General features: G+C 36.4%; 1 protein-coding gene across 1 annotated transcript in view; it reads right to left on the bottom strand.

Moving 5' to 3' along the window:
* The window catches only part of ACLY (ATP citrate lyase), a gene marked incomplete at its 5' end in the record, with an annotated part of 1,378,630 nt that overhangs the window by 823,802 nt on the left and 528,649 nt on the right, over positions 1 to 26,179 (bottom strand). The window contains 2 exon segments of the mRNA XM_044054761.1: positions 2,336 to 2,397; positions 4,074 to 4,210. Coding sequence (XP_043910696.1) covers positions 2,336 to 2,397; positions 4,074 to 4,210 — 199 coding nt within the window.

Raw genomic sequence — 26,179 nt, 5'->3', positions numbered from 1 at the left:
ACGTTTGGATTGTGGGTGTGAGACTGCCTTCCCTACTCTATAGTTTGATAGAGTTTTCAGTTAATCTAGAACAGTAGTTGCTGGTTAAAAAAGGAATAATTAGTAGGGTATATAAAATACTGCATGATAACTAAGAATTAATCAGAAGCAGGTCGAAAAGATTGGGAAGAGACTGGAAAAACAATCTGCAAGAATACAATGGGAGGATATTTGTATAGCTCCCAAATATGCAACAAAATCTAGAAGATTTAGGATCTTTTCTCGGAATTGTTTGCATAGGTATTTTTATATCCCTAGTAGACTTCAAAGAATTTTGCCTCAATACTGGAGTGGTATGATGGGGAAATACTGGAGGTATGATGGTGAAGAAAGAGATAACTGGGAACTTAAGTTCTGGGAATGTAATGGGTCGACACATTTTAAAAAGTTCCCTAAAGAATACTCTATCAAAAATATTGGGTGATCAAATGGCTGTAATCAAGGAAATGATTCCTTTCAGCTAGGACACAGGATCCAAACTGCCTATATACAGTAAGGCTTAAGTTCAACTCTGTTGGCTACCAAAAAAGCATTCACTAGAAAGCGAAAATGAATCTAAACCAAGTATAGTTGAAGTACTGAACATTATAAAACAGATAAAAGTGGAAGATAGATCTTTAGAAAAGGGAATGAGCAAATTACACATAAATAAATGGAAATTTTTGGGAACAATACATGCAGAATAACGTTCAGGAGGAGGAATGAGTTTTAAGGGAAATGAGAAATTAATTTATGAGTATGTTGGACAGATGACAGTTAAAAGGAAAGAAAATACGCTATGTACAATGCATGTAAATGGAAAAATGTTAAGTTTTTTGTTTTCTGTTAATGTACATCTGCCTATGTCTTAAGTGATAATTTAATAAGGGTGTTTATGAGAGAGAGATAATATATATATATTTCATGAGAAAATGAAGCAAAAAATAGAATCCAAATCCATAAACATCAGACCAAAGTCAGAATGCATATCCCATTTCAGTGCCAAAAATAAACAGCTAAAGTAGGGGATACCAGATAAAATAAAGCATCTAATATAAAGCTTCTAAACAGGTTCTAAAGCTTTCAAAAAATAGCAGAAAGTGCCACTAGCACAAACAAACAGAGTTCACAGGATAAAGAAACACACAAACACAAAAAAAAAAAAACTTTTTAAAAGCTTCCTGTAAAGTCGGGTGACAAGGTGAGCAGCAGACAATTGCAGTCAGAAGTTAAAACTTTAGTTAAACAGCTTCTATAGGCCACATCAGCAGCTGGGAGGGGTGAAAGTGGTTTGAACTTCTGAACAAGAAATCTGGGACAAAGCAATATGAGATATGGTTTCACATTCTAAGGTCTAACACCAATAATGATTTCAGAGACAGGAAAACAGGCAAAATCAGTTTACTTGGTATAGCACTGACTTGTAGAGGAAGGGATCCTTCTCCTTCCCTCAACCTGTAACTACCAAAAGCAAGCAGCGGAAAAGCTAAGGCAGCTACTGTATACATTCAACTCAAGGAAAAGAAAAACAGCCAAAAAAGGTCTGGCATAAAACTGGGTACACGAATGGTTAAGTGAAGTCAGTGGACCATATAAAATACAGGTAGGTAAAATGTTTAGAAAAGGATAGTTAACAAAATACTGAACAAAATGACACTGACGAGTGCTTAAAAAGTGAGCTCATGAAGGCTGCTATGTGCCAATGGAGGGTGGTTTACAGGAAACACAAAAGCAGGCCACTAATGCAATGGATGGGAAGGTGGTGGAGTACTGAATGATGAAGAATGATTCCTCAGAAAATAGGCAAAGATGACAGATACACTATTATGCACATTATCAACATTCTAACAATATTCATGCATACATGATTTGATAATTTGGAAGATGAAAAACATTACAGCAATGAAAAATCAGTGAAGGATGCAAAATCAACACTCCAAGGAAGAAGACAATAGGCGCAAGTAGAAAAGGAAAATATTATGGAGAAAAAAAGGGGGGGGGGCAGTCAATCCTCTGATGAATGTTACAGTGATGGATATAACACAAACAAAGAAATGTTCCAAGGGCCAAAACACAGTAAACAGTTAACACTTTTTGCTTTAAGACCACCAAAACTGATCAATGTAAGCAATAATTCAATACAGGCTGACTAGCACATAAGACATTTGCCTTGCACATAAATCATGCACAGATAAAAAAAATTTAAGTTAAAAACTGAGCTTATAAACCTGCTTCAGCATTTCCAGTTGTGCTTTCATTCAGAAAGCACAGTGTGTTATTCCTAATTATCAACTGTTAATTTAAAGTTAAACATTACCTTGAAAGTTGCAGCTACATTTGTGAAATTAGCTATGCTTCCTCCAATAATTAGTATTTTTCCTGAAAGATAAAAGTAATAAAAATTAAACTATGCAGTTTCCTGTAAAAGATGACGACATGGATGCTCAGTATAATTCTGAAAATTAAGTTTTAATTTGTTTCCTGACACCAGCTTCGTCCAATTTAGGGATGTAGGACAGTGAGAGCCTAAACCAGTACCTAAACACATAAGACAGAGAAAGTCATTCTAAATAGGATGCCACACTACACAGATGCACATAAGTGTGTGTGTAATATACATAATTAAGGTTAAAGATTTTCATCCTGATTCTGATCATATCACATTGCATAAGAAAAGCCTGCAACCCAACTCAGTAATAAGGGCTCTTTGACAAAATACATAGGGAAAGTAGGATCTGCCTTCGGCATTCATGGTAACTTTTTTTGACAAAGAATTACTGTATTCTAATTGTGATTCAACTAAATTTCTCTTCAACCAGTTGGGTTCATTGTGCTGTGATTCAATCAAATGTCCACAATACAATGAACCCAACTAGTTGAAGAGTCATTTGGTTGAATGACAATAAGAATACAGCATACAGAATAAAATACATTTAAAAAGTATTTCTGAAGGGGAGAAGTCCCCCTCTCCCCATATATGCAGGGCTTTGCTTCCCAGTCCCCTCTTAAATGTATATAATAACCCAGGGTGACTCAACTGTAAAGGAGAACAGAACACACAAACTGAATCAATGCTGGCATATAAACAGAAGCCACACTAGCAGTAATTACTGTACTTAACACTGATTATACTCACAGTCAGCCAGATAAACACATTCGTACATTTCCACATATCACTACATCTCTAGTAGAACACTGTGTAAAAACGCATTTCATTAATCAAAATGTCAACTATATGGCATTCAGCTAAGTGCGTCTTCAACCATCATACTGTACCTTTTCAGATTTCATGGATATTCTGCTTATATTCAGGAATGATTTGTACTTCTAAATGTACAACCTGTTCTTAGACTGCAGCAGAATCATTTCATGAAATCACTTCTTTTCAATTACTTCTAAAAAAAACATAACATCTGGTTTTCAGGATGGCCTAAATGAAGCAATAGATACAATTTTGGATGTGGCCAGCTTCATCAGTATGCATTTCAGGCTGTGCAGCAACTACAAGATACAAGGCTTGCTATAAATTTTAAACTTTTACAGATGCTACCGGAAGCAGACATCTTTAAAGCTATGCACATACACTATAGCTTCCTCTCCTCCTGGGACTGTCCAGGTCTAGTAAAGGAAGGTGTGGAAGTGGCAGGAGGAGGGTCATGGTGGTCCTCCAGGGAGCTAAGAGCTTTTCTCCTCTTCAAATCATCAACGAAGACGCAGGCAAGTCTGAAATGTAAACTGTGTTTTTGAGCTGTGTATTTAGTACACGTCAAGTGAGAATGTAACAAAAGCTAGTGACACTGAATTAGATGTGGTGATCCACCAAGTAGCCTCAACAGAATATATATGTGCATTGCTGTCTGATTTTTGATGCAGATGGTTAAATAAGTCTTTAATCATGGATCCTTCTGATTTAAGGCAACATTTACATCCCAAATACATGCTTCACTCTACAAGTCTCTAAACATTACCCAAATAAAAATGATCTAAAGACGCTGTGTATTATCAAATCGTATGCTAATACTTAAGTTTGACAAATTTCTACCAATCCTACTTACCATCTGGATGTTTTTCCTTTGTCATGAGTGAAAGAATAGTCTTTGCATAATCATAAGTCTGTTGTTCACTAGGTGCACCAGAGTATTCTCCATAATTGGCCAGTTCATCCACACCACCTAGGTCACAGATGGTATCACTGCAAACAAGAAAAGTGAATCAGTCTGCTCTATAAAATAAAGCCAGGAATGGAAACTATTATATCCAAGTCAGTACGAATACTGCTGACTTCACCAGCAGCTCTCAAGTTTTCAACAACGCAATCGCACAAAAGAAATGATAAACTTCCCAGTAATCTAAGCATTATATACATCTTATCAACTGGAAGTCCAAAAAAGTTAATGAATATGCAAACATCTGCTCAAAAACAGATGGAGATTCACCATTTAATATAGTTAAATTACATGGAAAAAATCAAAGGGATATGAAGACAATTTAATGAAATTTAGCAATACATTACTTTAAATGTGGTTAATACTCAAAAGGTCCACAAAAAAAAAACATAAAACAATGCTCACTTCAACTTGTGTGTAACTAGTAATTTCAAAACAGCTAATATAAAAAAAAATGCAATCCAATAAGAATGTGCTAATACATTAAAATGGCCTCATCTCCCCACTTTGAACTAATAAACTGGTGCTGTACTTCTATGCAAGACTACAAAACAAAATTACAGAAAACACCTAAGGAAAAAAGAATAAAATGGTACAAGAATATCTGTGTAAGTCACATCAAGTGACCTACATATTAGCCAGAAAGAAATTGGCTATTTGCATTTTTCAAGAAACAGCTCCTACAAAATGTTACGGGACCTTCCTTAAAATATCATTACAATTAAAACGCATAGTTCTGCAGGTGTTATCTGCAAAATTTCCATTTAGTGGCAATTAAGTAAATGGTATTTCTTTTGTAAAGGAAAAGTTAGTAACCCCCCCCCCCCACACACACACACATACATACATATATATATATATATATATATATATATATATATATATATATATATATATATATATATATATACATATACACACACACACACATACACAAGGTTTAACAGAAATTTTTTTACCAACTAATTGTAAAACCAAAACTTTATACCTTGAAGGTCTTATGCTTGTTTTAAGGCACAATAGTGCAACTTGGCATTTCACCAATTATATGCTTACTTATCCCACTCCACCTATTATTCATGCAAATAATTATGTGCAAGAAAGACCAACTGCAGAGGCAATTTATACTGACAGAGCAGAGGGAAGTGGAACATCACATGCTTTTATTTTCTAACCAATATTAACAACCACCTGCCACAGAGTAGTTGCTAAATACATGTGCCAAATTGAAAAGACTGGAAGAAGAAAATACTGTAAAAAGCACATCAGAATGTCATATAGGTGTATGTGCATGGTTCTTATGCCCATCAACCATCTGGCCAAACTGTCACTACTTAATGGGCAAGAGACAACTGCTGCATGCCCATCACCCACGCAGCTAACAGGAATTTTAGTGTAGCTGCCTCTTGTTTGTAGCATAAGTGCTGTGATGAGGAGCATGGAGTGGGTGCATGCAGGGACACCTTCCTGGTTCAATAAATTCAACCCTTCAGGAGGCAGTCTTGCCCCCCTAGCTTTGACTAAATTGCTTCTGCAAGACATCTGCTCTCCTCTGGAAATCCAACAGTGGAAGAAATGAGCTGCTAACATACCACTCAACCTTCTCCATAGGAGAGGTGAGCAGGTGCCGACACTCTTCCCTCCACGGTTGGTTCCTACATCACTACAGTCAATTAGGGTACATGTATTTTTTTTTACATCGCTAGGCTTATAAAGGCCCTAGGGCAATTAGCCTAGTAACTTCCTATGAACTTATGATCTTGGACTGCTATCTGAACCTGTGTTGACTGGGGTTATAATCAGGGCTCCAATCTTCCAAGCCAGGGAGAAAGCTGCAATGATCCTAGCGAGTAAAATAAGCAAAGAATCAAGTTAATAAATGGAAAGAGACATCTGATCTTAATGGTGAGAAAAATGCCAGAGCTCCATTAGTTTGCAGACCAAAAAAAGTTAACCAGAGGTGCAGCCTGCACTTGTGGCATATACAGGGATAAAGTCTTAACTGCAGTCTAAGTAATAAGAGCTCAGTTAATTGCTCTGTGCTTAAAGGTGCAGACAAGGAGGACTGACCATGCCTAACCAGGAAGGGGGGGGTTACACTGGGCATGGATCTTCCCAGGCTCTGGCAAAGGTTGGGGCTCCAAGTGTGAAAATACGACCTCACATGTGAGAGAGCTAGAAATAGGCCATTCTAAAGGCCGGGGTGACGCATCCTTAAGCCACTCACTGCCTGCAGAAATGAACGACAGATGTCAGCATGCTGGAGAAGGTGACAGGGTTAAAGATTGTTGACCAACCACTGTAAACAGGATGGCTGTTAGTGCTGTATCACATGCCTGCTACTGAATCACTCACATTTTAGATGTTGCAAGACAGTAGTGCAAGGTTAACGTTTCTAAAGGTAAGGGGGCCAACCCAACGATAGGGTAATGTCAGGGACCGCCTGGAAGCAGCAACAGGGACACTGTGGATGTATGGACATGACAAACTGGATAACAGCAGAAGAGCAAGTTAACCCATGGTATTTCAGCAAAACACAAGCTATGGGGAGGTAAAAATTGTATTATTCAAACTTTAAAAACTGAAGGAGGTACTGTTGTATCACCTTATCATAAATGTAGATGTTAGAGTCTCTTTATTGTTGCAGTAATAACCATACAGTTAAACTGCTTGTTGTGGTAGCTCTTAGTCAGCCCAAGTACCAGTGATTTAATTATCTCCTCCTGACCTGCAGGACACTCTGCACCTGACATCAGGATGTCGGTGTACAAGGGTCATCGGCTAACGCCATCTTACAGATCCTTTCTTGCCCCCATAAAATGGAGGAGCCCCCTAACAGAAGCTTTAGGCCCAGAACACATGGCACTGAGATCCCACTCTGCAGAGGGAGGAACCCTACAAACCTAAAGAGAAGGAAGGGATAGGGAAGGGGGTGCCCACTTCAACCTGAAGTATTAGTGGTGGGAGGGAAGATATACTGCTAAAGTGAAGATACTAAAACATTCTCTATAAGTTACTTTAAAGATTTAAAAATTAATGATGAGCACTTAACGATATGTACAAATTTATGGCAAGCCCTCCTACAAGAAAATAAGTGTATAACATCTGCATATAAACTAATAAAAGATTTTAATTATCATGATCAAGTCCTTTTGTCAAATTATTGGAAAGAAAAAATACCATTGATTGAAAATAGTAAAATAGTAAAAGCAATCAATTTAACAATAAAATCAATTTCCCTCCAAAAGTTAACATTTACTCAACTTATGATACTTAACACAATGCTTACTATACGCGTCTTAACTTGCATAAATTTAACCCTAAAAATTCTCCTAAATGCCCATACTGGAAAGAAGAAACTGCTGATCTCCTTCATATGTTCCGGAGCTGTAAATGTATATACAAACTATGGAAGTCCTTAAAACTACAACTGCAGAAGGTGGGTTATCAAACTTCAACGCTTTCCTGGGAATTTACTATATTACATATCACCCCAAATAATCTATCTAGATCCCAAATGACCATACTTATAAATATCTTTGTTAATGAAACTCTATATAGCAACTAATTGGTTGAATCCATCGCAAACTTCATGGGACAACTTTAAGATTTTAGCGATAAAACACATACTAGCCCACAAATTACTAATCAATGAACATACCAAACATATAAATAATCTGAAGATCTGGGAACAAATTTTCAACATTATATTGGCTTAACGTACGGAACCCAGGATATCCCTTGGATATAAATACTATAAAGTCAAACTTTAACAGAAATTAAATTATTATAAGATATAATACCTATTGATAAGACTCTTCAGATGCTCTTTTTAGTTTAAAAATGGAAGCATTCATGTATATAATGTACATATGTTGTAGGATTGTTGTTAGTAGTATTGTTTGCAATTACCTGTGTATATCTCGGTCAAATGTTTGTATGAACAAATTGAAAAAATAATAAAGAATGATTATTGAAAAAAAAATCTACACTTATGTTAACTTGACAACTGTACTAATAACCATACGGAAGGATTCCTAAAGCCTAGGAGGCTGGAAGAAAAATGGAGATTTTTAAGGAAAAGCTAAAATGCTCTGCAAGATAGTAACAACAACCTAGCACTGGATATGGAGGAAATAGGAAGGTTATAGTCTTTGGTAAAAGTTTGAACAGAAGATGATGTGTCAGCATCTAAGATTTCCCTGGGTGGGGACCACTCTAAGAAAGGCACTAATAGTAGCAATAGCTTCTATCACAATAAGATTTGATAACAGGTGGAATTTGATTTCCATGACATTTGTAGGAAAAATCAATACAACTAAAAATCCACTTAGAAATGGGTTGTTTGCTGACAAGATTTCCCATCTTGTTACTAGAAAAAGATACAAAATGTTGGTTGGACTTTCTATTCGACTGGTCCTGTCTAGAAAGCATTAGAGGTGCCTGTGAAAGTACAGTTGTGCAAGCTGAACTTAACAGCAGATGTTTGAACAATCACATCTGCTGTAGCCTTAGCTATGTAAGTTATACCCTGTCAATGGTATAACAGCTAGCCAGCTTCCAAAGCTTTAGGACATGTTCCACAGTCAAGTGCTTAAGCAACTCTGACTAGAAGACAAGTTTGGGAATTAGGCCCTTCACACCTTTCCTGCCAGCAGAGACAGGGAGGCTGAGCTCTGAAAGGATAATGCTACAAATAATGTCTACAACCTAGCATAAAAAACAAATTAAAAAAAAAACAAGAAAGATTGAGACAGCGGCTTCTGCAGCAGGGACCATTCTAACATCTACTGTTATGGTAAGGCTATTACAGCATTGATCATTCGAACATAGGTTATGTAAGTTCAACCTACTCCATATTGGTCACTGATGCAGTAGCCTTAGCTATATGGGTAGATTACTATATATTGGACTATAGTTGGGAATACAAAGAAGGGTCCAAGAGCCCTTGGAAAATGGTCCTAGCAAAGCTTGAGCTAGACCTAGAAAAGGAATCAACCTTTTAATGATTTATAAAAGTATTTACAAAGAACTAAGCAGCTTCTATACACTCCAACCCTTTCCAAAAACTCACAGGTGAAGCCAAGGCCCTGGTAGAGTGGGCCTTGACCCTACCTGGAATATATTTGCAATGGTAAGAAACTACACTTAATAGCCTTAGACAACCATTTCTAAATAGTTTGTTTTGATACAGGTTGTCTCTTCTTACCTTCACAAGAAATTAACAATTAATCCTATGATCTGAGAGATTTAGTTCTGTCAAGACAGTATCTGAGTTGCCTGTGAACATCCAAGGTATTCAGGAAACAAACAGGAGGATGGACAGTTTATCTTAAAGTAAACTGAGATACCACTTTACCATAAAAGGATTAGTTCTCAAAGAAACTCTGTCTGTCCCTATGGAAAATGAGTTAGGGTTGACTCACTATAATATATCGCAACTCAGACACAGTTCTTGCAGAGGTCAAAGCAATCAGTAATGGTTTTCCATGTTAAGAATTTCAAGTCAGCCGATTAGCTGGTTCAGATGGAGTCTTAGCTTCTCTAATGCAAAATAAAAATTCTAAGAAGGGTTAACAGTTTACGTGGAGGCTTCTTATGCAAAAACCCCTTTCAAGAACATTTTGACATGAGACTGCCTTGAAGGAGAAGGATCCATGGGCAGACATGCAGAAATGATTGATAAAAAAAAAAAAAAAAAAAAAAAAAAATCATTTAACAATTTTATTAGAAGTACTGTTAAAATACAATCAACATACAAGGAATGAACCATTTTCAATTATATAAAAAATAATCATGTGCAAAATTAAACATTTTAACTATATACAAATTGTTCAACATAACTGTTATATATCAACTGAAATAGATTCTATATATACAATTTTAATGTAAAAATAAGCTATTTTTGTAATAGTTCATAAACTTTGTTCCAACTACTATATGTAGAAGTATTCCTAGAACATCTGTGTTTGATGTTCAGTTTTTATAAACAATAAATTTCAATAAGTAATTTTTAAAATTCTTGTAATGACAGAGAGGACTATGATTTCTAATTCCTCGTAATCATTTTTCTGGCTATAGATAATATTGACCAAACCAAAGGGTAGTTAGAGATTTTTATACAATCCAGTACTGGAGTATTAAATATCAGAGATTTAGATAACACAAAGTTATCTGTAAATATTGCCTGCATAAAATTATTTATGTCTTCCCAAATTTTTTTTTAATTCAGTACAGTCAAAAAAACATACGAGACCAATCAGCATTCATTTGTTTATTACATCTCCAGCAATTTACATCTTTTTTTTCAATTTTACTCATTATTAAAGGAGTAATAAAATATCTACTCAAATATTTCCTAGTAAATATTTTCCATGTGAGAGAAGACGTAGCTAAACTTGATGATTTTAATACATTAGTTTTAACTTTATCTGTAGGAAGTTGGCCATTAGTGGAATAGAAAATATTCCAATATCTATCAAGAATAGCATCTAAGTCAGACTTTATAGCCTTATATATATATATATATATATATATATATATATATATATATATATATATATACACATACACACACACACATATATATATATATATATATATATATACACACATACACACACACACACATATATATATATATATATATATATATATATATATATATTACATATATATGATAATGTGTTAATTTTTGGTGAGATGCTTTGAATTGATAGAATTATATATTGTATTAAATGAGGTATTACTTTTAGTTGGTGATGTCATTAATTCCATATTACTTAGAATAAATGTCCTTCCTTCTTGCAAATCTAGCCAAAAAAGAAGTTGAAACTCAGTATTGAGAGAATCAACTGATTTCAATTCATTGTTAGACATCATCATGTAAAAAGAATTCCTTGTGTGAAGCCTATGGGGGAAAAATAAGGAATGACCAATCTTTATATATATTATGTTTAAATATAAAATTTTTTAAAGGATTTTAATAGGAGTGTTAAATTACTTTAAAATTTTTGAGAGGAGAAAACAGAAAGCTGATCTTTCAAAATACAAATAAAGGGGTTATTTACAAGTGATAATTTTTATGCATTAATATTATTTGATGTGTCCACCATTAACATTTCTATTAATTTTTTCCATTTAGTTTGATATTTAACATCTATTAAAAGGGAAATTGTTTTAATCATGGATGAGATTGAGTAAAAGTCTACGTTTGGCATAGCTATACCCCCATTATATCTGATGAAGTCTAGTCATTAGACGCGCTCATCTGTATTGTTATTGGAAACAAAAAGGAATTTTGTACTCAAGGTAGTGTCCGGGACTTTATTTTATTTCGTTTGGATATACTCCCATTATCCCAACTTTTCATATGAAGTGTTAATACAATTCTGGGTTTCTTTGGGTACCATAAAATGTATGAAACATTATGTTTATTTTTTTAATTATCAAATTAAGGGGTGGTAAAGAAATAGATTGAATAATATAAAGTATTTTCGGAAGTAAAATATTGTGAGCCTTTCATCCATGGAAAAAAGGTATTTTATTCCAACTTTTAATCAGATTTTCTATTATTGTTAGATTTTTATCAAATAATTTGTATGATATCTTTGATATTTTTTCTATTACAATACCTACAGAATTTGATCAAATTGTGTTAAATAATCTTTATATTCATCTTGAAGATTAAATTGCTTTGGTCCAATTAAGAGAATGTATGTCTTATTATTGTTAAAAGGTAGACCTGATTTTACTTGGAATAGATGCATGCTTCTAAAAAGAGCTTGAATAGATGATTTCACATCTGCCAGGGTTAGAAAAACATCGTCAGCAAACATTTGTATTTTAGAAGATAACTTAGAATTTAGGTTTTAACCTATTACATCATTATCACATCTAATTAAATTTGCCCATGGTTCCATAATTAAAGTAAATAAGGGGCTAGAGGGCAACCTTGTTTAGTGCCTTTTATTATTGGCGTATTCTGAGAAATACTAGTTCCTATTTTAACGTAAGCCTGACTACCTAAGTAAAGCTGAGAAATGAGATTTATAAAATTATGGGAGAAGTTTAATTCTACTAAAAGAATGAATAAGTAATCCCAATTAATTGAATCAAATGCACAGTTAATGTCGAAGATAACTAGTGTTAGTTTTTTTTTAAATGTTTGACCGATTCAAAAGTAATGTTTTTTAGTGTTATCATAAGAATTTCTATTCACCACAAATCCAGTTTGATCTTCATCTATCAAATTTGGTGAAATATATTTTAATCTATCTGCATATATGGACATGAACATTTTGTAATCAATATTAAGTAAAGAAATGGGTCTATATGAAAAACATTTGGTGGGGGTCTTTGTTGGGTTCAAGTATGGGGGTAATAAAAGTATATTTCCAGGATGGTGGGATTTTAAGCTTTTGAGATATTAAAAACTTCATGCAATAAATTTAAAGCTATACTACGTAATATTTTATATATTTCAGGTATAATGTCATCATTACCTGGGGCTTTATTAAGTTTTAATTTATTAATTTGTGTTTGAATGTCTTTAAGAGATATAGGATTGTCAATAATATTTTTGTTCTATAGATAATCTTTTATCGGTATATTTATTAATAAAGGCTGTAATTTCTTCTTTTGGATCAACAGTATTAGAATTTTAATTAATATTATTAAAATACTTCCTAAATTCAGACAGAATGTTGTTCAAGTTTGAGACCAACTTTTTTTGAGGTGAAAATATTTCATTAATGTGATTAATTTTATTTATTTATTTTTATTTTTGTTTTCTAGCAACTTTAATGATTTAGGATTCATAGTACAATTTATTAATTTAAACTTTTCTAGAATTATTTTTGTTTTATGATTTAGAATTTCTAAATATTTACTATTTAAAGAATTTATTTCTTTTTGTCAGTTATATATTTTCATTTGTTTTGATCAAGCTTTATAGTATCTAAATTAAGTTGTATATCACCAAGTTCTTTGTTCCATAATTTCCTTTTACTCTGATACCAACTTATAATTTTCCTATATAAATATGCTTTTAAGGCATCCCAAATGTATATTTCAGAAACATTATTGATGTTAAGCTTTATTTGAACTTCTAATGAAATAAACTCTTTAAATTCTTTTAATTTTGTAAATGGCATTCTTTTGATTTGAATACTATAGTTATTATTACTGAGTATTTCAAAAATTATAGAATTATGGTCAGAAAGGGGACAAGATATTACTTTTGATTTGATTAGGGAGTCTTTTCAATCTTTAGAAACCAAAACTCTATATATTATAGAATGTGAGTTATGTCTGTGAGAATAAAAGGTGTAGAATAATGAATTTTGGTCAGCAAAATTAGTAATATCTTTTAGCAAAAATAAGCCAATGAAATCTTTAATTTTTTTTTTTGCAGAAGCTGCAATTTTCCTTTTACCTTTATTAGTAGGATCATTAGAATCAAGAATACAGTTAAAATCTCCCGCTAGTATTAGGTTTCCTTCTGCAAAATGAACAATTTGGTCTAAATGCTGTCTAACTGTGTTAGTTCCTATAGCTGGGATCCAGTATATATTGATTAAAGTACACATTATTTAGTTAATTCTATAATTGTAGCACAAAATATTCCTTTATTATCCTTGTAAACATCAATTATTTTAGGCAAAGGTATTGAATTATTCCAAACAATAGTCACTCCTCTTTTCTTTTGAGTGTGTTTTGAGCTAGCCAAAACAGAATAAGATTTATTATTAAGTTTAGATATATCTCAGATAAATGGGTTTCTTGGAAAAATATTAGTTGTGATTTATGAAGCTTAAGGTATTTAAATAAATTTCCTCTCTTACTTGGATTATTCAAACCATTGATGTTGACTGATATGCCTTTTATTACGGACATCTTAGAATAAGTTATATGTAAAACATATTAACCATCTAAATATATAATAATAATGTATAGAAGTACTACACAATATTTTCCATTTGGATGACACAAAATTATTTATTGGATAGTTTTGAATACATTTTCTATTCATGTTAATGGTGAATATTAATAAAAATTAAAAAAACTTTTGTTATAACCAAACTTAAGAACAATATTTACAACATAGTCCCTTTTGGAGTTTAAAACTTCTAATTTAGGTGATATCCTATCACCTAAATTAACCTCAAACTAGTAGCAACATCTAACCAACTTCTGTCTAAATAAATGAAGTTAATCTTCAAACAAAGAATGTTTTATCTTTCTATCATTATTTATATGAGTAAAGATAGAACAATTACTTATACATCTATTACACAATATTATATAATATATATATTAATATTATCCCTTTCCTTTTTTCCCCTTTTCTCTTTTTTTTCCTCCCCCCCCCTCTCTTTTTCCCACTTTTTTATGTTAACCAGAACACTATGGTTTGTGAACTATAATAACAGATATTGCATAAAAGTAACTATGGTATTTTATACTCTTCCAATTAGAAATAATGTAATAAGACAAAATCAAAAATGTTCACTTGTAATTAACCAATGCACATTTGACTATAAAAAACCTCACTATTTCTTTACATCTATTTAAGAACATTGCTTCTGATTTCACAACAGATTTTCATAACAGTTGCTAATTGCTAATTATAATAATCAATAAGAGTTTAATAAGAGTGAGTGTGATGTGAGAAGGCATACTTTCGAGAAAAACATGTAAGACTCAGGATTACTGTTAGATGCTTCCTTATATTATGTCATGAAAACAGCAAATAAAAATGTATTAACCTGGCTATAATTTCTTTTACACTTTATCAGTCAGACATCTAAGTAGTAAAGAGTCAAGATGCAACAATTTTTAGAGTGAGAAGCAAGGAGGTAGACAGTAAAAAGTAAAAAGCATTAATGACTGTTAAATGATCACTGAAACAGCTTGCATTAACAACCAGCCCAAGTATATTAGAACAGCATGTTGAAATATGCAAGCTTGAATTATGATGAAAATAAAATAACATTAAGCATATTACATACAGATGTTATTTCATTGTGTAGAGATGCATTGGAAAACATGGAACAGTAACAACTTCTAAAAAATAATCACTGTTATGATTTGTTGGAGCAATGTGTATTGTCTGAGAGCATGCGATGAAAATGCAATACAGCAACCATTGCTTCTCTTTAGTTCCATTAGACCTAAGCAGTACAAGTGTATGCAAAGTGACTGTCTCTGGATGGATAACAAGACTATGTGTAAAGGCAAAAGCAGATATAGAATTACTATTGAAATATCATAGATATATCTTGATGGCAAGCATTTTCTGAAGTATGTCATGTCTGAAAAGTAAGTAACTGTATTTATTTAGTAACTCCAGTCCTTAGTGACCCGCTAGAAGATCACACGCTCCATAAGGGATAGACTAAACATGAGGCAAAAACCAGAGTCTCTGTAAAGATCTGAACAGTTGAGTGATGTGTGTATTAACCAGCAAAGAACTTTATGTAATCAGAGTATGAGTGTATTAATTTGTTGTTACTGGGATTCATTTTACGCTTAATTGCTTCTGCATATATATATATATATATATATATATATATATATATATATATATTTTAAATATTGTTTATATTTGTGTATTAAAACATCTACATTATGATTACAGTAAATGCAGACTTTATTGGCTTTGTTTTACAATACTACCCCATCAGACGTACAGTAGCAAGGATTGTCTAACACCCTGTACATAATGTTTTCCTTTCTACACATGTGAATAAATATAAATGAACCTGCTTTCTCCTCGTATATTTATTCTGGTTTGCTGGTTATAATATTAATAGTAATTTGTAAGTGGTATTTTGCTGTAAGAGTATTTTTATGAAATGAGGTGGAATTTGTACTTGCTGTGTTTTCATAACAAATGTTTACAATTTACAAGACATCCTTTTATAGTATTTTATATGTCAGTCTAACATGTAAGAAGAAAAACTCTCTTCATAAATGGTATTTTCACAATAGTTTTCACATTGGTTACTTGTTATTGTATACAAGAGTTTTAGTTTTTTAACTGATTACAGGATACAAGATACCATTTCAAGATTCCAAGTCTACACAGATTTTGAAAGCCAGGGTGAAATGTCATATGAAAATGCTGCTAGATGAGTCATGACTGCTTCTCGCACACTTGGACTGTAGTTGCTCTGAAGGACTTCTCAAGCTTATTTTAAATAAATGCTTAGTACGTTCTGGCAGGAAGCTAACGGTATGTTTTAACACATTTTCTTTTTTTGAACAACCTGTTCATCTCGGGCCTTGGCCTGCGCTTCTCAGCTGTAATTATGGAGACTCGTGCAATGTAGATAATCCGTTTATAAATAAAACCCGTTTCACAAGCACAACCACACAAAATCCTATCAAGACACCATCTCAACAACCTAAACAATCAATACGACCAGCAACCTCTCACCAACTCATTCACTTTACCACTAGTTGAAGTCCCAAAACAACGGAAATTCACTTTGGTAAGTATAAACACATCCTGGAAACAAACTTTTTTACTGTTATAAGAAGATTAAAACAAAACCCTACACATCTGCTCCTCACTCAAGCCTCACCCATTTTACTATATTAATAGTAATTCAACAAGCCAGCACACAAGAAAATAGGCTGTAATCTATCGCTATAAACAGATCAACGCACTGAGAACAGCAGAAAGAGGGAAACAAAGTGTCTTAACACAGCAACTACAAACTGATGAAATTCATGCAGCACAAATCACTACAATACATCCTTTTATGACTTTATCAGTGTCAAGAATTCACAACCGTTACTTTTTTTTTTTTTTTTTTTTTATATAGAGTTAAAACAATCATTAAGCAATACCCATTTATTCCAGGCGAGCTATTTATAACCCAATAAAAGAAAATCTGAACAGGCTATCTTTATAACTAATCCACCACTCAAGAACATAGCACCAAGGCATCTAAAGATTGCTACAAATGATGCACAGAAGTATTCAAACAGTAAGAAATGAATAAAAAGCATAACCAACCAAGAATTTTAAAATGAACCCAAGAACAAAGAAATATTTCTATACAAACTACAGCCAACATTTAATCATAATTACGATACAAGAAAGTGGCTTAACTATCAATATAATTAAATACAGCTCACCTGAATATCCGGTTTCCTTTCCTCGACTTATAGGGTCATTGTAACTGAATGCTTTTAGATTCTATTAAAGTTTTTACTATTGATTCATTGTTTTAAGGTCAAGGGGCTTTAGAAGGGAGATATTTGTTTTTCTGTTGCTGTTAGATAAATTTATGTAAGTCATTTTTTCAGCTTCTTTTTAGGATCAAAGGTTTTCCAGGAATTGTCTGCAATTCTTTTAAGGCTAGTATTTGCCCATTCCAGGTCTTCAATTCTTTCTATTATTTTGTTATTCTTAATGAATGAGATGGCAGAGTCTAAATCTTCAGATATTTTATGTCCACTTTGATGGAAGATTTTTAGTTTTGCTGGGATTAGATGCGTTTTTATTTTATTTTTTTTCAGTTCTTTAAGTAAAAGCAAAAAGATATTTCTTTTAGAAATCACAGCTGGTGAATAGTCATTATCAAATCTAATGACTCTCTTTTATTTTGATCAGAGATTTTGCCCATGCTGTTTTTAAAACCAACTCTTTGTCATGTGAAGAAAGAAATTTCACAATGACAGATTTAGTAAAATTAGATGTTATTTTTAGCTGTTACCAAGGATCTATGCACCCTTTCAATACCATATGAAAAAGCCTCTGGAAGTTCCAAAATGTCAGGTATCCAAGAAGAAATTTCTCCATATCGGTTCCTTCTATGTTGCCAGGTAAGCCAAATATTCTTATGTTGTTTCTTCGTGATCTATTTTCAAGATCATCCACTTTTGATTGAAGAAGGGTGTTCTGTTTTAATAGAAATTCAATGCTGTGCTCATTTTCTTGTGTTCTGCTGCCTATGTCATTCAATGCTGTTTCTATTCCAGATATCTGCTTTTTCTGTTGAGTGAGGTCATCATGTATAAGATACATTTGTTGTGTACATTTCTCCTTGAAGTTGTCAATTTTCATATCCATTTTATCTAGTTTTGTTGAAAATTCTTGTAAGTTGGTTATTAAGGATTAAAGTTCTTTTTTAAAAGTAGATTATTGATGTGAAGACTTATTGAAGCTCATGTTGTTCTGCTGCTGAAGATTTCTAGTAAGTTTTGACAGGAAAATTTAACATTTATAAAATATATATATATTTTTTGATATTATCCTAATATATTGTTTAAAAAATGAGTTTAAGACAAAAAAATCCAACATTAGCATAAATATGATTTAAAATTCCTGTCAAGAAAAGGTCGGAAAGACAGAGCTGGTAAAAAAATGCTGCTACACTGTGGACATCTTGGCCACGCCCCAATAAATGTAACTCACATAGAAATTGTAAAACCGGAGAACTAACCCTAAATGGGTGCTGGTAATATTGTTGGCATCAAAAAGAAAAACCTTTTCCATTTGTTAATGTATGACTTTCTAGTAGAAGGCTTTCTTGCCTCCATTAGTATCTGCTGTACATCCTCAGAAAACAGTTGTCTAAAAGGAATTAATACCTATCATCCAGGCAGTCAAATGAAGACGACTGGTGTCTGGGTGCATCAAACAGACCTGGTTCTTGTGTGAGTAGATCCATTCTGTAAGGAAGCTTGTGATAACTGCCCCAGCCATTTCCAAAATATGGGAGAACCACAGATGATTGGGCTAGAAGGGATTCACCACAATGATCTTTGAGGGATTCCTTCTAAATCTTCAGAAGTACCCTGAAAGAGTGGAAAGGAAAGTACAGTTGTGTACACTTACCATAAATGTAGATGTTCGAGTGTCTTCACTGTTGCAGTCATGACTGTAGGGTTCTCCTCTGCCGGCAGGCAGTCCTCGGTCGGCCAGAATCCCAAAGTCTGGGTCCGGCGTCTGCTGCTCAGCCATGCTCCCTAACGTCAGAGCGCCAGGAGTACAAAGCTGACAGCCGACGCCATGTTCTCCAGTTTTTCTTGCCCCAGATGTCAGGTGTTCCAAAATGAGTAAGATCCCATACCCTTTGCAAATACACCTCAGAAGAAGGGAACCACACAAAAGAAAAAATAAGAGAGGACAGGAGGGAGGGTAACCCAGACTGCAACAGTGAAGACACTCGAACATCTACATTTATGGTAAGTGTACACAACTGTACTATGTTCATAGTGTTTCACTGTTGCAGTCATGACTGTAGGGTTGAATCCCAAAGCAGAATAAAAGGGAGGTGGTCATAAAGTAGAGGGGGCGGCTAAAAGGCCCTGCAAGACTGCAGAAGCAAAGCCTACCCTAGACTTAGAGTAGAGGTAGATTGTAGTGCTTAGAAAAAGTATGCACTGAACTCGAAGTTGCAGATTACAAAATGTCCTTGGTAGGAGCTCCCCTGAGGAAGGCAGCTGAAGTGGCAGCAGCTCTGGTAAAGTGAGTCCTTATACTCCCTGGGATTTGCTTTCCATGGTGTGAATAACAAAATCTGATTCCATGAGCAATCCATTTTGAAATGGTCCGTTTTCAAATGGCTTTACCTTGGGAACTTGAAGCATAAGAAACAAAAGTGTTCTGATTTCCTGATGTCCTTGGTTCTGTCCAGGTAAAAGCGTAGTTGTCTGTGTACATCCAAGGAATGCAAGATCCTTTCCCCCTTATTTTGAGGACTGGGGAAAAAAGTTGGCAAGTGAATAGTTTGATTTAAAGCCACTTTGGAAACCACCTTAGGCATGAAAGTAGGATTAGTCCTTAAAGACACCCTGTCTTGATGAAAAATAATATAAGGTTCCACAGCCATGAGAGCTTGCAACTCCGAAACTCTCCTGGCAGAGGTCAGAGCTAACAGGATGGCTGTCTTCCAAGATAAAAACTTGATGTCAGATGCGGCAGCAGGCTCAAAAGGAGGTAAGGTGAGTTTTTCCAGAACATAGTTGAGATCCCAGGCAGGAATGGGTGGAGATCTAGGGGGCCTTAAGTTCTTAGCTTCTCTGAGAAACTGTCTCATGAGCTGGTGGGAAAAGATTGGAGGGTCTCTATTATAATGAGCAGAAATGGCAGAGGCATGTATCTTTATGGAAGAAAAAGAGAGACCCTTATGTAAGAGGTCTGTCAGGTAAAGTAAAATCAGAGGAATGTCAGGAATAAGAGGATCCGAATCCTGAGCCTGCATCCAGGTGCAAAATCATTTCCATTTTCCTGCATAAGATTTTCTAGTGCTAGGCCGTCTAGCTTCTAAAATGACATCCATAACCTGCTTGGGTAGGAGAGAATGAATCATAGACCCTGGATTAACCAGGCCGCCAGGCTGAGGGTTTTGACATGGGAGTGCAGAACCTGACCCTGGTGTTGGGACAGAAGGTTCGGAGTCTGTGGTAAAACCCAAGGGGGCTCCAGAGAAAGGTTTTTCAGTGTTGGGTACCAAAACTGTCGAGGCCAATTTGGGGCCATCAAAATTATCATCTTGGGCTTGTCCTGTTTGATCTTTAATAACACCCGTGGAAGAAGATGTAGAGGCAGGAAGGCATACCCCGAGAGGTTTTTCCAACTGAATGATAGTGCATCCACTTTCCAAGCTAGTTCGTGGAATATCCTGGTGCAAAAAATCTGTAGTTGATGATTGAGGTGGGATGCAAAGAGGTCTATGTGAGGACATCCCCAGACTGCTGTAATCATCTTGAATATTTCGGTGTCCAGCATCCATTCGTGTGGGTCCGACAGGTTTCTGCTCAGACTGTCTGCCAGGAAGTTTTGCTTCCCTGGTAGAAACTGAGCTTGAAGTTCCAATTTGCAAGCTAGAGCTGTGTTCCATAGATTCATGGCTAGTCTGCAAAGGGGATAGGAATGTGATCCCCCTTGCTTGTTTATGTACCACATAACTGTGGTGTTTATCAGTAGTTGTCCTGGTTGTAGAAGATTTCTGAAGGCCAATAGAGCGTTCTGAACGGCTAGCATTTCCTTTAAATTGATATGCAGGTGCTTCTGATTCTTTGTCCAAAGGCCCTGCAGACAGTTGCCCTGAAAATGGGCTCCCCATGCATAATCTGAGGCGTCCGTGGTTAGTATCTGACTGGCTGGAGGCAGACTGAAGGGTTTCCCTTTGTTTAGAGTTCATGCCTTGGACCACCAAAGGAATTCCTTTTGAAGACAAGACAGGACGGTGATCTGTAGGTCTTAACTGTGGCAATGCTGAGACCATACACTTTTTAGGTACCACTGTATTTTCCTCATATGTAGTCTTGCATATGGTACGAGAAGGATGCAGGAGGCCATGTAACCCAAAGCCTGCAGGAATTTCCTTGCAGATAGCTGAGTTAATGTTGCCAAGGTTTTGAAAGTTGAAGCCAGCTGTAATTGTTTTTCGTATGTCAGAAATGCCATCTGGGTTGTTGTGTTTAGAAGAGCACCCAGAAAAGTCATCTGTTGCGAGGGTGTCAAATTTGACTTTATGTTTACAGTGAATCCCAGGAACTTGAGAATTTTCTGAACAAATTCTAGATGCTGGAGTACGACATCTTTGCTGTCTGCCTGAATAAGACAATCGTCCAGATAAGGGTAAATTTGAATTCCCTTGAGTCTGCAATAAGCTACTACTGGAGCCAGGCACTTGGTAAAGACCCTGGGCGCAGTAGACAATCCAAAGGGCAGCGCAGAGAATTGATAATGCCTCGATCCGGCCTTGAACCTAAGGTATTTTCTGCACTCCTGCCTGATGGGAATGTGTAAATAAGCCTCCTTTAAATCCAAAGTTACCATCCATGCATTTTTGGTCAGCATTGGGAGTAGCTGCTGTAGAGTACGCATCTTGAATTTTGGTATTTCGAGAAAAGTGTTTAAGACTGACAGATCCAGAATGGGTTTCCATGAATTTTGCTTTCTGGGGACTAGAAAGAGCCTTGAGTAAAAACCTTGTCCCATTTCTGAAAGTGGAACCAGTTCTATGGCTTTCATAGCCAAGAGGGCTTCCACCTGGTTTAAGGCCTCTAACCATTGATGTTTTGGTAGATCTGGCCATCCGCTTGGTCTTGGTAGGGTATGAAAATGGAATTTGTAACCTGTTGAAACCACATCCAGAACCCACTTGTCTTGGGTTATACGAGTCCAATTTAGGTGAAAAAGAGAAAGTTTTCCTCTGAGGGGGGCTTCCAGGCAAGAAGTTCCTGCAGCTCAACAGAGGGAGTCATTGAGCCTGTTTTCTATGAGCTTGTGGCCTGTCCTCTTCTCCCCTAGTGGTGGAAGCAGTCCACTGTCTTGGTCTATAAGAGGCTTGCGTTTGAGGCCTTCCTCGGGAGCGCCTGTATCTACCCCTCTGAGGCCTGTCTGAATTGGGAAAGGACCAATTTTTTGTAGGCCAATTCCTACTAAATCTGGGTGGCAGTACTTGTAAGAAATCCTTAACCATTTGCATGGATTTTGCCTTGTCCTCCATCTTCTTTATCACCTCTTCAGCCTTAGATCCAAACAAAACATTATGCTGAACAGGAGCATCCAATAACTTAGCTTTTACTTGATCTGGCAAGTTTTGTTCCTTTAACCAAGCATGCCTTCTAATGACTGTACCAGAGGGCAGCAGCCCTACAAGAAGCCTCCAAGGCATCAAATCCACAGTGTAAACCATGCTTCCCAACTTGTTTAGTGGCATGCATTAAGTCATGTAATTCCTTATCTTCACAGGCGGAAATGGAAGTTGGCTTTTGTTTCAAAACAGACAGAAGGAATTGCTGGTATTTCAACATATGAAATTGACAGTTTAAAGCCCTAATAGATAAAGTAGCTGAAGTGTACACTTTTTTGCCCCATCTTTCTAAAGATCTGGAATCCTTCTCAGTGGGAATGGGGTTTTAGCAGAAGCGGCCTTAACCCCCTTAGGGCCCTGAGAAATGGTTTCAGGATCAGCAGTAGGGTTCTTGTATAAAAACTGTTGGGAATCAGGAACCCTATAATATCTGTCAGGCTTAACAGGAGCTGGAGGAAAAGAGTCAGGAGTTAAGTTAGCCTCCGAAAAAGCATAATCCACAATATCCAAAATAGGAGGAATAGCCAGGGGTCTATGTTGGGGAAGAAGAAGAAAATCCCTTAGTCTTTTCTTAGATTCCGAGTACTCCTGTCCTTCCCAGTGAAAATGTTCCCTCACTTCATGCAAAGTTTCCCCAAAAGAGAAATCCTCAGGGGGAGAAGCTGAAGGAATGGATTTCCTCAGCATCAGAATCCTCATAAGGAGGGAAAGAATATTCCTGGTCAGAAGAAGAAACTGAAGAAACAGAAGCCTGATCAGAGGAGTCATAATACACTTCCTGCCTTGGCCTTTTATCTGGAGGGGGATGTGAACCCTTAATCATACTAAGTCCTCCACCATCTTAAGTAACTGTTTCTGAGACTTGGGTGCCAGATCAGAAGAGGCCTGGGCTGCAGTCTTTGATTTAGAAGGAGTCTTTGCCTTTGTCTTTGGCTTTGCCTTTATTAGAAGCTGAGTAGGCCTGAAAACCCCTTCGGAAGCCAGTACCTGCACAGCGGCTCCGGACCCATCCAAAGGAGCATTGTCCAAAGGTCCTGCAACAGAAATATTCAAAGGCCTAGTTGGCTCCTCGTTGGAGTCCGTTTCGGCCATCGGTTCCAAAATGGCCGAAGACAGGGGCTGCAAAAGTGCCTCACTGATGACGGCCGAACCTGAAGCTGGCTCTGCTTGTACAACATCGTCTGATTTGGACCTCGGAGGCCTGTCTTTATCCTTGCGTCGTTTGTGAACTCCGGTAGCCGGAACCGTATCCGACGACATTTTGTAATTAAAACGCCTACCGAAGTAATGAAATGCAAAATTGTACCTTCGTTTAATCGTACGTTGATTGAATCTAGCACAAAACCGACAACTAGCTACGTCGTGGTCAGGGCCTAAGCAAGGAATACAGTCAGAATGAAAATCCTTATGAGGTATTTGCTTCCCACATGAAATACAATTATCACTGGAGCAAGAAAAAAGTTTCCCCACGGGGTACTTAGCTTTGAGTAGGAGAAGAAAGTCTTCGGACTGAAGTACGTTTATAAAAAATTGTCAGGAGTCAGCCGACCGGCACTTGCGAACTGCTATCACTGCACGGCAAGAAAGACTGGAGAACATGGCGTCGGCTGTTAGCTTTGTACTCCTGGCACTCTGACGTCAGGGAGCATGGCTGAGCAGCCGATGCCGGACCCAGACTTTGGGATTCTGGCCGACCGAGGACTGCCTGCCGGCAGGGGAGAACCCTACAGTCATGACTGCAACAGTGAAACACGATGAACATCACAGGAATATTCCTGCACAAAGAAAAGGCACTGGTCTTCCAGGCCTTCCTACATATAGTCCTTAACAGAATTTTGCCAGTTGACTGTTCAGAGGATAGGCAAAGAGGTCTACTTGAAGAACTCCTCACAGATGGAGCAAATCTAGGAAGACCAACTGACTTAGTTTCAAACTGTGAGGGTCTGCACTGGTCCTGCTCTGCTTATCTGCCACCAAATTTTGATCTGACGGAATGTAGGATGCCTGTAGAGTAAGAATGAGCTATCAGGCTATATCCCCAAGCTAACCTGGATAGTCTACAAAGGGGGGGGTACAACCTGATTACCCCCTTGCTTGCTGATGTGCCATGTGACTGTGGTATCTGCAACCACGTGAAGTCCTGGGGACCAAAGATGATTCAGAGAGTTGAGTTCCTTGATTAGGGAAAGCAGCTCCTTGACATATACGTGTGTGTGTGTGTGCGTGTGTGCGTGTGCGTGTGTGTGTGTGTGTGTGTGTGTGCGTGTGTGTGTGTGCGTGTGCATGTGTGTGTGTGCGTGTGTGTGTGTGCGTGTGCGCATGTGTGTGTGTGCATGTGTGTGTGTGCATGTGCGTGGACGTGTGCATGTGCCCCATACTTACTACCTGCACTTAAATCCCATCCGAAACTGCTCCCCAAAGTCTGATGCATCTGTGGTGACTGCTTTGGAGCAGGGAGGGAGACGGGGATACCTAGACTTAAGTACATCTGCTGTCTCCACCAAAAAATTTCTCTTCTCACAAACGTCAGTACAGGCATCTGAAAAGATAAAGGTTGTTGATGCTGCAGCCAAAGAGATTCTAGATACCACTGTATCTTTCTCATGTGGAGTCCTGCCAGGGGTATCATGAGAATTAAAGCTGCCACGAGACCCAAAATTCTGAAGTAGTCTCTCTAGTTTTTCCTGTGAAGGAAAAGCTCTTTGAACTGAGATGACATGCCAGGAACACAATCCTGTGTGAGGGGGTCAAGAAAAACATGAATGTTCTCTTGAATCACAGCTTGTGCAAGTGATCTCTCACCAGAGAGATTCCTGACATTCTGAAAAAGACTCTACAAAAATAAGCAAGTTGTCTAACCATAGAAAAATGTAGCTATCCTGTAGCTCGCAGTGAACTACAATTGTAGCTAGACACTTTGTGAACACTCTTGGTGCAGCGGAGAGTCCAGAAGATAAAGCAGAGAATTGATAATGTGATCCAGACTCTCAAAACCTTACAAAACACCTGAAGTCTGGATTAACAGGGATGTAACGATAAACATCTTTTAAGTCTAGTGTTACCAGGAAACTTAAAGGAGGTAAAAGTGGCAACGGGTTATAAAGTGATATCAATTTGAACTTGGGCACCATCCCAAACTGGTTTATGAAAGAAAGATCCAGGATTGGTCTCCAAACATTTTCTTCTTCGGCACTAGAACATCCTTGAATAAAACCCCTTCTCCATCAGGGAAGGAGGAACTGGTTCTATCACTCCTTGAGACAGCATGTGATGAACAGGTGGAAACAAGAGTCTAACCTGCAGGATGAGAAATTGCCTCTAGAAAGGAGGTATTTCCTCTCACTGCCATTTGTAACCCTGATGAATGACTTTCAGAACCCATCTGTCTGAAACAATCTGCTACCGAAGAGAAAAATGGAGATTCAGACC

Source organism: Protopterus annectens, chromosome 13.part0, assembly GCF_019279795.1.
Source record: "Protopterus annectens isolate FY-2018-M chromosome 13.part0, PAN1.0, whole genome shotgun sequence".
Lineage (NCBI taxonomy): Eukaryota > Metazoa > Chordata > Ceratodontiformes > Protopteridae > Protopterus > Protopterus annectens.
Note: the sequence above shows the minus strand (reverse complement) of the source record. Positions and strands in the feature narration are given on the sequence as shown.